This window comes from Lobosporangium transversale (assembly GCF_002105155.1).
Source record: "Lobosporangium transversale strain NRRL 3116 chromosome Unknown BCR41scaffold_35, whole genome shotgun sequence".
NCBI lineage: Eukaryota > Fungi > Mortierellomycota > Mortierellomycetes > Mortierellales > Mortierellaceae > Lobosporangium > Lobosporangium transversale.
This window is the reverse complement of record NW_019029013.1, coordinates 43650-57226: the sequence shown is the minus strand read 5'-3', so window position 1 is coordinate 57226 and position 13577 is coordinate 43650. Positions and strand designations below refer to the sequence as shown.

Below are 13577 nucleotides of genomic sequence, written 5' to 3'. Positions count from 1 at the left end.
AAAGAATCGAGCAAGAGATATTTATACCAGGGCCGCAGCGCATGTGTTGTCCCTGATGCGATTGATACGCGATGATAACTTTCGCTGTAAGGTTTGCGATGCTGAGATGTGAGTGTTCATTATCATATCGCTCTTCCCGTCTCTTGTCTGACTGTGTGTGAGTGAAAAGTGATTGATAGTCACATTCCACACACACACCAAAACCAAAGAGGAAATGAAAAATTATCAGTCCCTGGTAACTTTATCGATCTATCCCCATCTGTCATCCTTGTGCCATGGACACCTTGATATTATTGACGTATTGATCGGATACATCTGCGTCCATCGATCGACATTAAAATAATAGAGATTACAAACATATGGTTTCCATGACAAACGTTCACACAGTAATGTACGGGATTTCTCCTTAACGTCGATAACAAACTCATTTTGGTGGCGTATCGAATTGATCTTCAATCTTCGTCTCCAGCTAGATACTATAACAGGCATTTTGCAATCAGTGCATAGTACAGTACAAGGTCTCTCTACATTTTATTTTTTATCGGACGCTTTTGCGAGAATACGGATTATTCTGAATCTGCATTGAGACTGAATGATATTTTTTTTTTCCTTTGAACTCGGGTGTATGTATGGTTTGTATGCATTTTGATATCATGCCAGAAATGGCAATGACACACATGCACCAGCTAATGTTTTCCCACGATGCCACTAAAGCTAAACATACAGGAGATGATTTCTTATCGGAATGAATAAAAAATTACTAAGAATAGTTCATAAAACAGAGGAGTCTTGAAGGAGCCAGAGTGCCAAGAAAAAATGGGCGAAGCAATGAACCGGAATTGCTTCCGGGCTCTTGATGAATTTTTTTATAATCTCATATGAATAGAGCAGGACATACGAGTAGAATTTGGCTACCGACCGATGATTATTGCAGAAAGAACCCATGGAGGGGTATCATATTCGGGCGTAGACCCGTGTTTGTGCATTCTCGAATAGGATGTGTAACTTTTCATTTTTGAAAGTTTCTTTCCATTGGTGGACCGAAAGAGGCAGAGAGGAATAAAGAATTGAGGGATAAAAGGGTGAAAAAGATGCATAAACAAAAAAAAAAAAAAGATACATCCGTAAGCTGAGAACAGGTCGTACTTGTGTAGCGTGTGGGCTTTTTTTTTCTTCCCTTTCTTTACCCCTTGTCATCCTCCTGTCGTTGCGCACATACCGCATCGAAACGAGCAAGGCCAATCAACATGAAGCAAAAAAAAAAAAAAAAAAAAAAGACGAACAAAAGTGGATGCATTGTCACCTCTTCTGCTTTACCATCCTCAGTAATGACAATGATTGTGAGAGCGTTTTATCTGTCTCCCTGTCAGGTTGTCAGCTGGTCTGGTTTTGGGCTTGGGCTTGGTGGTCAGGTCAATTGATACCATTGTATGCACATGTATATTCCAAGAAATAAGCTCTTTTCTCCTTTCTTTCTCTCTTTTTATTACCTGCAACTCAAAAAACCACTCGCTCATTTCTCTCCAACAACACACATTCATCAGAACAAGCCCAGTTTAACAACTACTGAAATCCTCACAGGACACTAATACCACAGACATCGCCGCCATAAATAAAAGCACAAAGCAGACGCGCGACAAAGAGTAAAAAAAAAAAAGAAAAAGGCGTTAAAAAAAAAAAAAAAAAAAAAAACAGTACATACCATAGCTCAAAGTAATACAACTCAGCCGGCAGTTACAAGAAAGAACCATGCCTGTTTTTGCACAGATATGCTCTGCTAATCCAGTTGCAGACCAAACAGCTGTGCTGGCTGCTTGCACTTGTGGAGATGAATTGTGCATGGACACAGACGATGTCATCGGCAAGGACAACAATGCATCATTCATTCACCCTGACGGTGTTTGTCACCTCCCAACCTGTGCTCTCTACGCGTCCGCGTTCAGTAGTCTCAACGGCAAAAACGCGCTATCCCAGCTAAAACAGCAACAAACACAACTCAAGTTGGTCGGTGGGCTGGCCTTGCTTCGGAAACCTCCAGTTTCGACTATCCCTCGGCGGCACGATCCTTTTGCGCCAGTACGTCTACAACCCTCAAGGTCTTGTCATCTCTATCCAGGGAGTCAGTTTAAAGGCGAGCAAATTTCTGGAAGTAGCAACTACGTTGTCATGGTCGACATTAAGGTATAGCTTTTTGATATTTTCATTGCCGAGTAATCAGTTGGGCTGCTGAAGCCTTTTTTTTCCTTTCATTATTGACCATGGCCTTATTCTTTTACTGATATCACGGCTTTTTGGGACAATCTATAGGATGTTAATCTGAGAGGTTCCTCATTATGTGGATATCTACATATCAATGGACTCACTAAGGAATACCCAAAATTGACTACATTCTTTGATGCCGAGATCGTAGGACCAGATTATTCTTTTGTTACAGAAAAATGGGATGCCACCGTTAGTACAGACAAGGAGCATTGGGTAAGGCTTCAGAATGAATTCAGCTTCTATCGTCTTGAGAACAAAAAAAAAAAAGAAATGGATTATGGCTTTGAGTTCAATTCCTCCTTTCTTGTTCCCGGATTCACGGTAGCAACTTCTCAAATGCACACATGACCTTTCCTCATTTAATCCTTCTCTTTGTGCCACCATCTCTTAATCTACAATTTACTCAAAACATTTCATTTTCCAATATTAGAATAAGTTCAGCCCATTTGCACCAATGATCGACACTTTTGGTGACAAGGAGATCAAATATGACTTTCATAACAAGGATGTGATTTTTATGCGTTGGAAGGAGCATTTCCTAGTGCCAGACCATCGTGTTCAAGGCATCAGCGGAGCAAGCTTCGCAGGATTTTACTATATCTGCTACAATAAAATTACAGGGGAGATTGATGGCTACTACTTTCATCGATCAAGTGAAAAGTAAGTTTTTTTTTCTCCTGAACAACTTGTAATGCTTGAATTATGTCCAAATTGTTTATTGAGATGTATTATATCCTTCTATAAAAAAACCAATAGGTTCCAAAGACTGATGTTGAAGCATGTTGCAGATCGACCATCGTCACTTGGATCTTTTGAGTTTCGTTAATTTTTTTTTTTTTTTTGGAAAAAAAAAAGCTTCTGACCAGTCATACAAGTATTCATTGACAGTTTACTACATTTGTATCCTTATCGTTTTACTCGTTTTGTATATATTGTCACGACGTACTCTTGGTCTTTTATAAAAGAAAAGAACAAAAAGATATCCATATGTCGTAAACGCAAAAAAAAGTAAATGTTATATTGCTTTTGGTTATTTGTTGAAGTCGAACTTTTTCCATTCTTGTCCTCTTATACTTTGGTTTTAGTTATCTGTTATCTGTACGGTTTTTAAAGTTAGTCCAGAAATTTAGGGGCAAAAGATTAGAGAGGATGGATACAGGAGACGAAAATAAACAGAACTTACAAATTTTTTGTGGGTGTGCCGGCACCCAAATACTTGTGTCTAGCGTCGTGCGCGCTTTGCAGCCGGAGCAGGTGACTCTTCCGTGGGCTTGTACTTTGCAGGTCTCTCTTGCCTCTCAATTTGAGCAAGACCGATTCTTGCGATGTTTTCCGCCCCTACTGCGTCACGGTCGAAGAATGCCTTACATGCCCGGCAATATTTAGAGCGAGGGTACACCGCCTCTAAAAAGTAAAAAGCTATCGCAGAGGGGTCGGGGACAGTGGGCGCTGGTGTAAAATTCGTGCGCCCCTACAGCGAAGTGTCCTCGCGCTTTGACCTAAGCGTTTCAAATGGCAGTCGTTTATTAGCAAGGGTTCTATGGCTTTCCAGCTTTTCTTACTTTTTTTAAAAAAGTCATACCTGTGTGGCAAGGTGTCTCGTTATAGCAGTGTGCTTGCTGGGAACTCCTTTACTACTTTCAAAGGACCCTAGGCCGACGACAAGCACTCCTTTTTCCCCGAGCATCTTCAACACTCGCTGCACCACGTAGTTGAACGTAACTCGTTGAGCCTTTCATAGGTCCCATTTTTTTTTCAGGTGCCAACTGGACTCGTAGAACTCTTGAAGCACATCCAAATTCTTTGATCCTGTCTGTGTCTGGGACTCCTCGTTCATCCATTGAAAGTACTTATTGTACGTATCCCTTCCAAACACAGGGATGGCGCTCTCAACCTCAATCATTCCTTTTTCACGCTTCCTTTTGTTCAACAGGTGATTGAAGCGGAGGACGGGGAGGTACAAGAACCTGCTCCTCACCTTTACCGTTTGCCGCAAATTAGGGTTGTGAGGGTCCAGCGAGGAAAACGTAAGGGCGTTAACCATACCAGGATCGCATCCGACGATAGTTGTGGTGTTTGCGGATGGGCATCGCTCTGGCTCGTTGAATGTGAGCTCAACATTTTCAAGCAGTTTGGAGCTCCTCTTCCAGTTTGTGTTTACGTAGTCTTCATCTGCCAGGACTTCACCGGCTGCCTTTGAACACATCGTGTTGAGAAATCCCTGAGAAAGCTCCAGTTCTTGGCTGGCGTCTTCTTCATCTACGTCAGACTGCTGCTGTCTCTTCGTCTGGGTTGTGTCATAGGCAAGTAGATTCAGGACTAGACCGTTGGTAGAAATCGTTCCTTTGAGTTTGAACCGAGTTATATCTTTGTCCTGTGACTGCAGGGATACTTTATCTCGATATCCATGAACCAATGTCACAAAAGAGAGCCTGTATCAAAACCCCTTTTATTCCCTGTATGTACACACTCAAACATTGCAGTCTTGGAGGGATTATTGGGAGGCAGAATACGCTCCAGCAGCTGCTTGGTATCTTCGTTCGCCCAAAGGATGTCAACTAGGGCGTGTTCAGACAGATACACATACCCGGGTGAGCAGGGGGACGTAGGAAAGTCTGAGTATTTTTTCACTTTTTTATTCTCCCGCAAAAAAACTCAATGTCGCTCGTTTGTTTTCTCGACATCAAACTAGAAAAAAAAATAAAAATAAAAAAATAAAAGAGTCTAAATAGAGAGATTTGATTGCAGAATATGCATGAAAATACCTACACAAGGTTATACAATTGCGTTCCTGTAGTGCTTTTTGGGATCAAAGCCTTGCACGTCCCCCAATGTGATGTCTATTTCCTTTATTGGGGAAAGTTCAGTGGTGGTCTTGAAATGTTCATAAGCGAGGAGATAGTGAGGCGTTTCTACCGCCCTTCCTTGGTTTTTTGCCCTCGCGTAAGCTGAATTGGGGCCACCTTGACCACTTAAAAGAAGGGTGGCGAGACGGAAGGAACAGTCAGTGCTATCCAAGACCTCGTCCAGTGCCTTTTTCCTCGACCTTGCTGCCCCTGGTAGCCGCATGATCCTCTCAATGTCCAAGGCAATCGTCCAGTATGCATAGCGGCGTAGTCGGTTGAAGACAACAACTGCCCCTCGAATCTGGCTTGCAATATTATCCCTTTCATCTGCGTCCAGTCTGCCTTTCCTTGCCATGGAAGCCTTGAGGGACCCAATTGTTAAGGCCTTGATAAGGTGCTTACTGCTGTAGCTGTGATCAACCTTCGTAGCATCCTTCAAGTTCCTAATTGGTGCACCTTCTTTTTTAGCCCTGTGAGGCTTCTTGTCTTTGTGCTTCCGCTTTTGTTTTTTCTGTTGCTTCTTTTTTACCTTTCTCCGACGTGGTGGATGCTTAAGGCCCGGCCTATCGTGCTTACGGCAGTTACTGATAGCAACTGTGCGCCGATTCGATATACTCGGCTTGTCAGAAAAGATGGGCCGCAGCTGGTTTCTATGTGACCCTTCCGCTATATAGAATGATAGTGCGTCTCTACAATATCCGAGAAAGGGACTAACGATTAGTATTGGGGACGTTTGGTTTCAAGACAAAAACTATAGCTTGAGCTTTCTTACGTTCTGCGGCGCTGCGCTCGCCTTTGCTGAGCCATTCTATGGCGAAGATCCTTTCCATTGAGTAGACGCTGCTTGAAGTTATCGAACTCATTGTTCGATGATAACGCTTGGGCAGACGTTTGATGGCCGGAAGTAAAAACGCGGAAAGCTACTCTGAAACGGCCTTCTTTAGAGGCTGCATCCCTTCCCAACACCTTACTAGCTTCCCTTAGGTAGTCTCGAAGCATTCTATTGTAGTGCTTGCTCCGTGCAACCTTTCGAATTAATCGAAGGTTATTAATCGGGCCCAACATCTCGAGATTCCTTGAGTAGTCATTGCCTGCGATGGCACAGAATAGCACCAGATGTTCGTGTGATGGCAGTCTTAGTGATTGGATAACGTTGTCTACATCGTAAACCCCAAACCTCCGTCTACGGTGTGGAAGGGTCGCACTAGGATGCAGACTCGTTCGTACGCAAAAAAATTAGAGTCTTGGGATATCACGATCCTATCATTCTCCTCATTATGGCGCCCTATGCATGGATCCGCTTCATCTGCACACAGACAGCCATCGAAGACAGAGCCAAGGCCTGTTGCCAGCTGATTCTTGTCCTGGACGCTCAGGGTGTGGACATCTCAAAGACCCTTCTGGATGCGCCTCATGACTTGAGGGCGAATCCATACCCCACTCCGAGAATTTCTCTCGAAAGTGCTCATATCGTTCTCCAAAACGTCCATATTTTTTTGTCTTATGGCTTGCCGTTCTGTCCTTGCTGTTTCTTTCTCAGTACAAGGTCTCCCATCAATATGTATAGTCAGATTGTCCGTTATGAAAGGATCCTTTATCTCGAGAGCCAGGGACCTTCCTACATCAACGTTGGGTTTGTTTTTCATCTTAGCATGGACGACTCTACGGTGGATGTCGTAATAAAACGTACTGAGAAGATCTACATGAACAGAATGGTCAGGATTTGCCGCCAAGAAAGTGCCCACGTCAGTCTCCGAAGGTAAAATCCCACGATCCGCAACCAGTTTGAAGAAGGACTTCAGCCCCATGGTCAATATCTAAGCGAAAGAGAAAGGAAAAAGGAAAAATGGCGGTGATGAAAAGAAATGAAAAAGAAAAAAAAAAGAACGACAAAGGTATAAATGAATGAGCTTTTTATGGTTTAAAGATCCATAGTGAATAGATAAAGAATATTGAGAAAAAGATACAGGAACAAGTAGCAGTGGTAAAAGGGATGGGACTTTGGAGTGAGCGAGCGGGAAAGGAGTAAGACAATGATCTCTTTTTATATCCTGGATTGATGATGAATTTTAACATTGTCTCATATAGTTTTTTGGAACAAGTAATTACATCCTTGTCAAAGGTAACAACAAGAGAAAAAAAAGTCTTTTTTATCAGAGAATGGGTTCAGATGTCGCTCTTTGCTCCAACAGCTCCAGCACTATTGCGTTAAAGCAGAGATATTCGTTAGCTCTCAGGCTTCGGCATCAATGGCGGAGATAGGAGTGATGTAGTTGCATGCGCTTATTGCTTGGAGTAAAAGCTATCTAAGCACCCTTTCTTAGTGCACGGTGCCTTGTTAATGGTGATATTGTGCAGCGCCTTGTGGATGGAGGGAGAGCAGAAGCGAGAGTGGTGGTTTTTAGCGGTCGTTTGGTGTGTGTAGGTCTGAATTTGATAGTTGATACCAATCGCCAAAATATATGCATCTAGAATTACAGAAGCGAGATTAATACCGACGCGTTTGATCCTTTCCAAGGGATTATTATAACCATGGCATGATTGTGGAGTGGCCGCCAAAATAAAGTTTGTTTATTTCTTCTGGAGGCACTAATGGAAAACGCATATGTTTTGGAATTGCAGAAAACAAAAAAAAAACGCCGCGATGCAAAATGTGTTTATCCATGTACAGAAACCAAAGAGACACTTCAATAACCTGGTGCATGTTCGTGCACACAGTGATTGACGAACAAAAAAGGAAACAATATTTGCCAAATATTTTCGAAACAATAAAAAAAAGCCTGCGATGAAAGAAGGCATGTGCAGACAACAAATAAGCATAGCAACTGTTTGCTCACATTCATTTTTTCACCGTTGTGTCTGTATGTCTTTTAAGCTTTTTGTCTGGCCGTTTTACACAAGGAACCCTTAGAAAAAGAAATACCTCGCATGATTGGTGCCAGGTCTGAACACAACAATAATGCAATGCTGTGCGTGGATGATAGGGTCTTGAAACTATACCATTGTTATGCTGACTCACCGAAATCAACTTGTGATCATAACTGCTACTCATGCTCTGTTGCCAAGGACTTGAACAGGCATACCAACCCCTTCTTCCTTGCTCTCATAACCGTTTGCATGCCTTCGATGCATTCTTTCGCCGTTTATGTCCACTACATTTGAACCACACACAGTTCACCATTCACTCCAACAGAGATATTTGTATCACCTTGGGTATGATATGTTGCTGTGGTTCCCTCTGGTTTCAACAGGCCCAGCAAACTCTATTAGCAGTGTTTACCAACCCAGATATATTAAGGGAACGCAAGAAGACGAGAAAGCAAACGATGTGACAAATCAAGTCTTGCCGAGCTGTACAGGAAAAGATCAAGTTAGTCAAGCTCCATGGTGCGGTAGATTGAATCAACTCAGATTGCCCTCCTTTCAAGTCGATACTACGGCAGCGAATATTATCGCTGTTATATTACATCCGCCAATAAATAAACGATACAATGAACAAAAAAGTCATTAGCTTTCCAAATGAGACAAGCCAATGTCACAACCTATGACGTAGACGAGAGCTTATTAAAGCAAAGTATGAGAGTTGTATGCATATACGGTTTCTAGAAATGAAAAAAAGAAATTTACATTGGAATGAACCATTGACTCAGTTTCGCATTTTCACTAACTGTGAGAACTCTGTATTCCCTTAAAGTGCTTGAAATCTCAGGCCCCAGGTCCCAATCTTGAATGAGTAAATTAATGTGATACAGAGGTGACATGATGAAATTTTTGTTTCAGATTTTTTCTAGCGATGTATTTAATGGCAAAGGGGGGTTGTCGTGTCGGATTTTTCGAAATTTGGCGGATCGGTAGCTCTGGGTATTCTCTTTCGAATGATCCAGACCCCAGGCCTCAGTTCCCAGTATTTGAGGAGCTATGGAAGCTTAAAGTGCCCGGTCGAGAGTAAAAACAATAATTTTTTTTTTTCATCTCAGTAAAGCTACTTTCTCTAAGTGCTTGATGATCTTAGCAGCCGGTTCTTATCATGGTTTGCACTTGGAGAGATCTTGCACTTAGGGCGTCGTGTCCGATTTTTTGGAATTTGACTGATCGATAGCCCCGAGTATCCTCTTTCGAATGATCTAGGCCCCAGGCCTCAGGTCCCAGTATTTGAGGAGATGTCACAGTTCAAAGTGGCCGGTCGAGAGTAAAAACAAATTTTTTCATCGCAGCAGAGCAGCTTCTTCCAACAGTGGTCTGGTGTAAACGTACGAGATGCAGAACATGGTGTACATGTACTTACTGCGGATAAACATCCTGCCGAGATCAGAACTGAGAGTTTGTCCTTCATTTCATTTTTTTCTCACGTTGTTTATTGTCTGCGCCTCCCAGAGAAAAAATTTGGTTTGTGCTTCTTTTTGTCACTGTTCCACAGCTCACCACTTTTCTATTCCTTATTTCTTCAACACGTTTTATCTTCGCGGCAGCTGTTACCTTACCTTCAACAGGTGTATCCTCTCGTCTCTTTTTTTTTTCTCTCTCTGCAACAGGCGTTACCTTATTTTAGCTGCCATCTCTTTTTTTTTTCTCTCTCTCGGCAGTTGTCACTCTCTTCTACAGCTGTTGCCCACTAGCCCACATATTATTGTTATTATTTTTTTGTTATTTTCGAATCTGCCCACTGTCTTTTTATTTTCAGCTTTCTCTGCAACAACTGTTGTCCCCTTGTTGCGGCAGTCTAAGACATGGCTAGTTTAATGTAAGAAGTCCTCCTTTGTTATTTGCTTGTCCACGCAGGATTTTTTATTTTGCTTGTCCACGCAAGAATAATTTTTATTTTACTTGTCCATGCAAGAATAATTTTTATTTGCTTGTCCATGCAAGAATAATTTTTTATTTCGTTTGTCCATGCAAGAATAATTTTTTATTTTGTTTGTCCATGCAAGATTAATTTTTTATTTTGCTTGTCCATACAAGAATAATTTTTATTTTGTTTGTCCATGCAAGATTAATTTTTTATTTTGCTTGTCCATACAAGAATAATTTTTATTTTGTTTGTCCATGCAAGATTAATTTTTTATTTCGTTTGTCCATGCAAGAATAATTTTTTATTTTGTTTGTCCATACAAGATTAATTTTTTATTTTGCTTGTCCAAGCAAGATTAATTTTTATTTTGCTTGTCCATGCAAGATTAATTTTTATTTCGTTTGTCCATGCAAGATTAATTTTTTATTTTGTTTGTCCATACAAGATTAATTTTTATTTTGCTTGTCCATGCAAGATTAATTTTTATTTGCTTGTCCATGCAAGATTAATTTTTATTTGCTTGTCCATGCAAGATTAATTTTTTATTTTGTTTGTCCATGCAAGATTAATTTTTTATTTTGTTTGTCCATACAAGATTAATTTTTTATTTTGCTTGTCCATGCAAGAATAATTTTTATTTTGTTTGTCCATGCAAGATTAATTTTTTATTTCGTTTGTCCATGCAAGATTAATTTTTTATTTTGCTTGTCTTGTCCACTCAGGATTTTTTTTTTTTTTTTTTTTTTGCTTGTCCACGCACTAATATTCAGTCTTTTCTTTCCCTTTAGGCGTTGCTCAAAGAAACGGAGAAACGATGACTCAATTACAGTACTTTCAGAGAGTAATGATGTTGGATCTGAAGATGATGTCGTTGATGATAAGGAGATCGAGAAGATCGTGTGTGATTATTGTTCGAAGATACGAACATTTGAGTCTATCCGAAAGCTCACTGTCCATATCGGTGATTGTCATACCGTTGATGGCGTTGTTGCCTTGGGAAAGAGGTGTCTGGTTATAAGAAGAAGCGGTGATGGTCAATTTTACTGCAAGGAGTGTAAAGCCTCATTCGAGACGAAATCTGGCTTCCGAAAGCATTTGTTCGGGTCCCAATCGTGTTACACGCAGTATGAAGCCAAAAGAGATTCAGACGCCCACCCTGTCCCATCCTTTCAGTCGGCTCGGCCACCTCAGAGTTGGCGTCCATTTAACGAAGCTCTGATACACGCATGTGGACTGGAGTCATCATCAGAACAGGAAAAGCAAAAGATGCTGTATTATTCTGACAGAATGGGACAATTTCCAATGGGGATATCCATCTCTGGATGTGAGTTTGATGCTCTTGTTTCAGAAACAGTTTATCATTCACTCCCAACAGCATCTGTCCTTGCTTTAGTCAATAAATCTGTCCATGCCTCTGGATACCTGCCTCCATGGAAAATTCAGGAGAACGAACGATCCGATGCAGTTCCTCCATCGATCGAGGGAATTCTCCGCCACTCGCCATTTGCGGAAGCTATCAATAAAAGGTCCTTCACGGAATTGACAGATTCAACGAGTGAGCAATTAAACCTTTCATGGGAGCGAACACCTCAGGCCTGCCATATTGCAAGTCATTTGTTATCAGGGACACTACTCCTTAACTCAAGGAGTGAAACACTCCTCCTCATTAACGAGGTGGAGGTCTATGGAAGAGGAAGACTCCATGATTCTCATCATGAACAAACAGGGATAGTGAAGGATGTTCCCAAAGAAACATCCATGCCAAAGACAACCGGTGAGGACCATTACTTTGGCGTTCGTCCAATTACAATGGAAAGGAGTGGTGGGAAGCACCTCGTAATTGGGACATTCAAGTGTGATATCTTAGTCACCAGTTGTTTGCGTCTCGACATCAAGTGTGTAGAGTCAATTTCAGCTGGCGGAATCACACAAAATTTCAACATTTCTGAGAGCGAATCGAAGTACATCAGGATCTTCCTTGACAAAGAGCGCCTACAACAAGTTGAAAAGATGGAAAACTTGACTTGCGAAAAAATCACCAGACAGATGGGAACCGAGCAACTACGACAAGTGAGGACAAAGTTTCACCTGATGGACACTTACCAATTGTCAAGGCGTTCTGGACCACTCACTGATTCCACATTGTTCCAGCCAATTACTGTTTTTACTTTTGCGAACCACAGCAATGTTAAGGGTTCGAGCTTTGCAGCTGGTATAATTCTTAATGGAGTCGGAAAATCGGTGATTGTCGATGGAGAATGTGCTGTTCTCAGACTGGATGATGTGAAGCGTGCACTCCCCCATTGCAAGCCCTCCAGTGAGGTTCTTAGGTTAATACAAAGTATCCATGCACTCTTCACACCTGGTGTACAATCAATCCCAATCATTGAAAACTCTGAGCTCAACACTGTACTGGAGAGCCTTGCTACTTTCTTGACCCAAAAATTACCAAAAGCCAACATGACGAAAGTTAAAGAAATCAAGAAGTTGTTTATTTCTTAACTATTCTAAGTGTTTATAACTATAGTTGTCCCTTAAGCTTACGGCCCATCGCAACATAAAGAAATAAATAGGAGGTGTTTATAATTTCAGTTGATCGTAGCAACAGGGCTAATCTACAGCTTACACTACCCCGTTCAATTAAAGTCGTCTGCAATGGATTTATCTCTTCCAATATTTGAAATTAACATCAGCAGGCATGCAAGCGAAATTGCTATTATGATTTTGTACTGTACGACACAGCATTTCGCCCAATTTTCTAGAGCATTCCTTGCAGCAGGACGTTAGCTGGTATAAATAGACTCACTTTTCTATCTAGTCCTGCAGCAGAAATTCCCTGAATAAAAGACACCTTTGTTACAACCTTAGATCCCCTAGAATACTATTTGACTTTTGCAGATAGCCCTTCCAAAGAACGAGCTGCTTAGAGGTCTTGCCAAACATTTTGAAGTCAATGATTTTGTCGACTTCATACTCCTCCTCTCCTTCTACAAGCTCAGGGGCAGGGCGTAGTGGTGAGCGGCCGCCGAATTCACGAGATAACTCAATGTAGGGCGAAGCAGATCGGCATTAAAAACCGGATGCTGATGCATGTCAGGTGGTAATTCCAACCTGTAGGCGTTTTCGTTGACCTTGGAAATGATCTTGTAAGGGCCTATGTATTCAGGTTCCAGTTTCTGCGACGATCTGTTTTTATGTCCGGCGCCAGAGATGTTTTCCGAGCTTAAGAGCACCATGTCACCCACAGCAAATGTAGCAGCCTGACGAGTTTTGTCCGCTTGAGCCTTTTGCCTATTCTGCGCTTCGATGATGCCATCCTGAGCTAGCGCCAAATTCATCGACTGGGTTCGAACAAAATCACTGACAGCTGGAACATTGGTATCAGGCGGCTTTAAAAGAGATCCAGGGACTAATGGATGGTAGCCATAGTTCAGAAAGAACGGAGAGAAACCTGTCGTAGGATCAACAGAGTTGTTGTATGCGAACTGCATCATAGGCAGTAAAAGATCCCAGTCGTTTTGCTTGTACGATATGTAAGAGCGGAGCATTTCTTCTAGTGTTCTGTTGGCACGCTCTGTTTGTCCGTCTGATTGTAGATGAAAGGCAGTAGACATGTTAAGTTTGGTGCCCATGAGTTTCATCAACGTTGTCCATAACTTGCCAGTGAAGCGCGAATCTCG

General features: G+C 41.7%; 4 protein-coding genes across 4 annotated transcripts; 2 read left to right on the top strand and 2 right to left on the bottom strand.

Annotated features, from left to right (window-relative positions):
* Nucleotides 1-520: 520 nt before the first annotated feature.
* On the bottom strand, nt 521-1072 carry BCR41DRAFT_358770 (hypothetical protein). The gene has a single exon (XM_022025107.1). The coding sequence runs from the start codon at nt 943-945 to the stop codon at nt 772-774; it is 174 nt and encodes a 57-aa protein (XP_021878661.1). The 5' UTR covers nt 946-1072; the 3' UTR covers nt 521-771.
* A 605-nt stretch (nt 1073-1677) lies between these two features.
* Nucleotides 1678-3104, top strand: BCR41DRAFT_358767 (vacuolar import and degradation protein-domain-containing protein). Its single transcript, XM_022025106.1, has 4 exons — nt 1678-2181; nt 2308-2475; nt 2693-2922; nt 3019-3104. The coding sequence occupies exons 1-4, from the start codon at nt 1750-1752 to the stop codon at nt 3086-3088; spliced, it is 900 nt and encodes a 299-aa protein (XP_021878660.1). The 5' UTR covers nt 1678-1749; the 3' UTR covers nt 3089-3104.
* A 354-nt stretch (nt 3105-3458) lies between these two features.
* On the bottom strand, nt 3459-4818 carry BCR41DRAFT_358766 (hypothetical protein; the record flags this gene model as incomplete). Its single annotated transcript, XM_022025105.1, has 6 exons — nt 3459-3664; nt 3738-3761; nt 3845-3984; nt 4030-4653; nt 4676-4708; nt 4731-4818. Coding segments are annotated over 6 exons (1089 nt in total), but the record flags the coding sequence as incomplete, so codon positions are not given.
* A 4796-nt stretch (nt 4819-9614) lies between these two features.
* BCR41DRAFT_358761 (hypothetical protein) lies at nt 9615-12473 on the top strand. Its single transcript, XM_022025104.1, has 2 exons — nt 9615-9849; nt 10686-12473. Exons 1-2 carry the CDS (start codon nt 9836-9838, stop codon nt 12397-12399), a joined length of 1728 nt encoding a protein of 575 aa, XP_021878658.1. The 5' UTR covers nt 9615-9835; the 3' UTR covers nt 12400-12473.
* The last annotated feature ends 1104 nt before the right edge of the window (nt 12474-13577 follow it).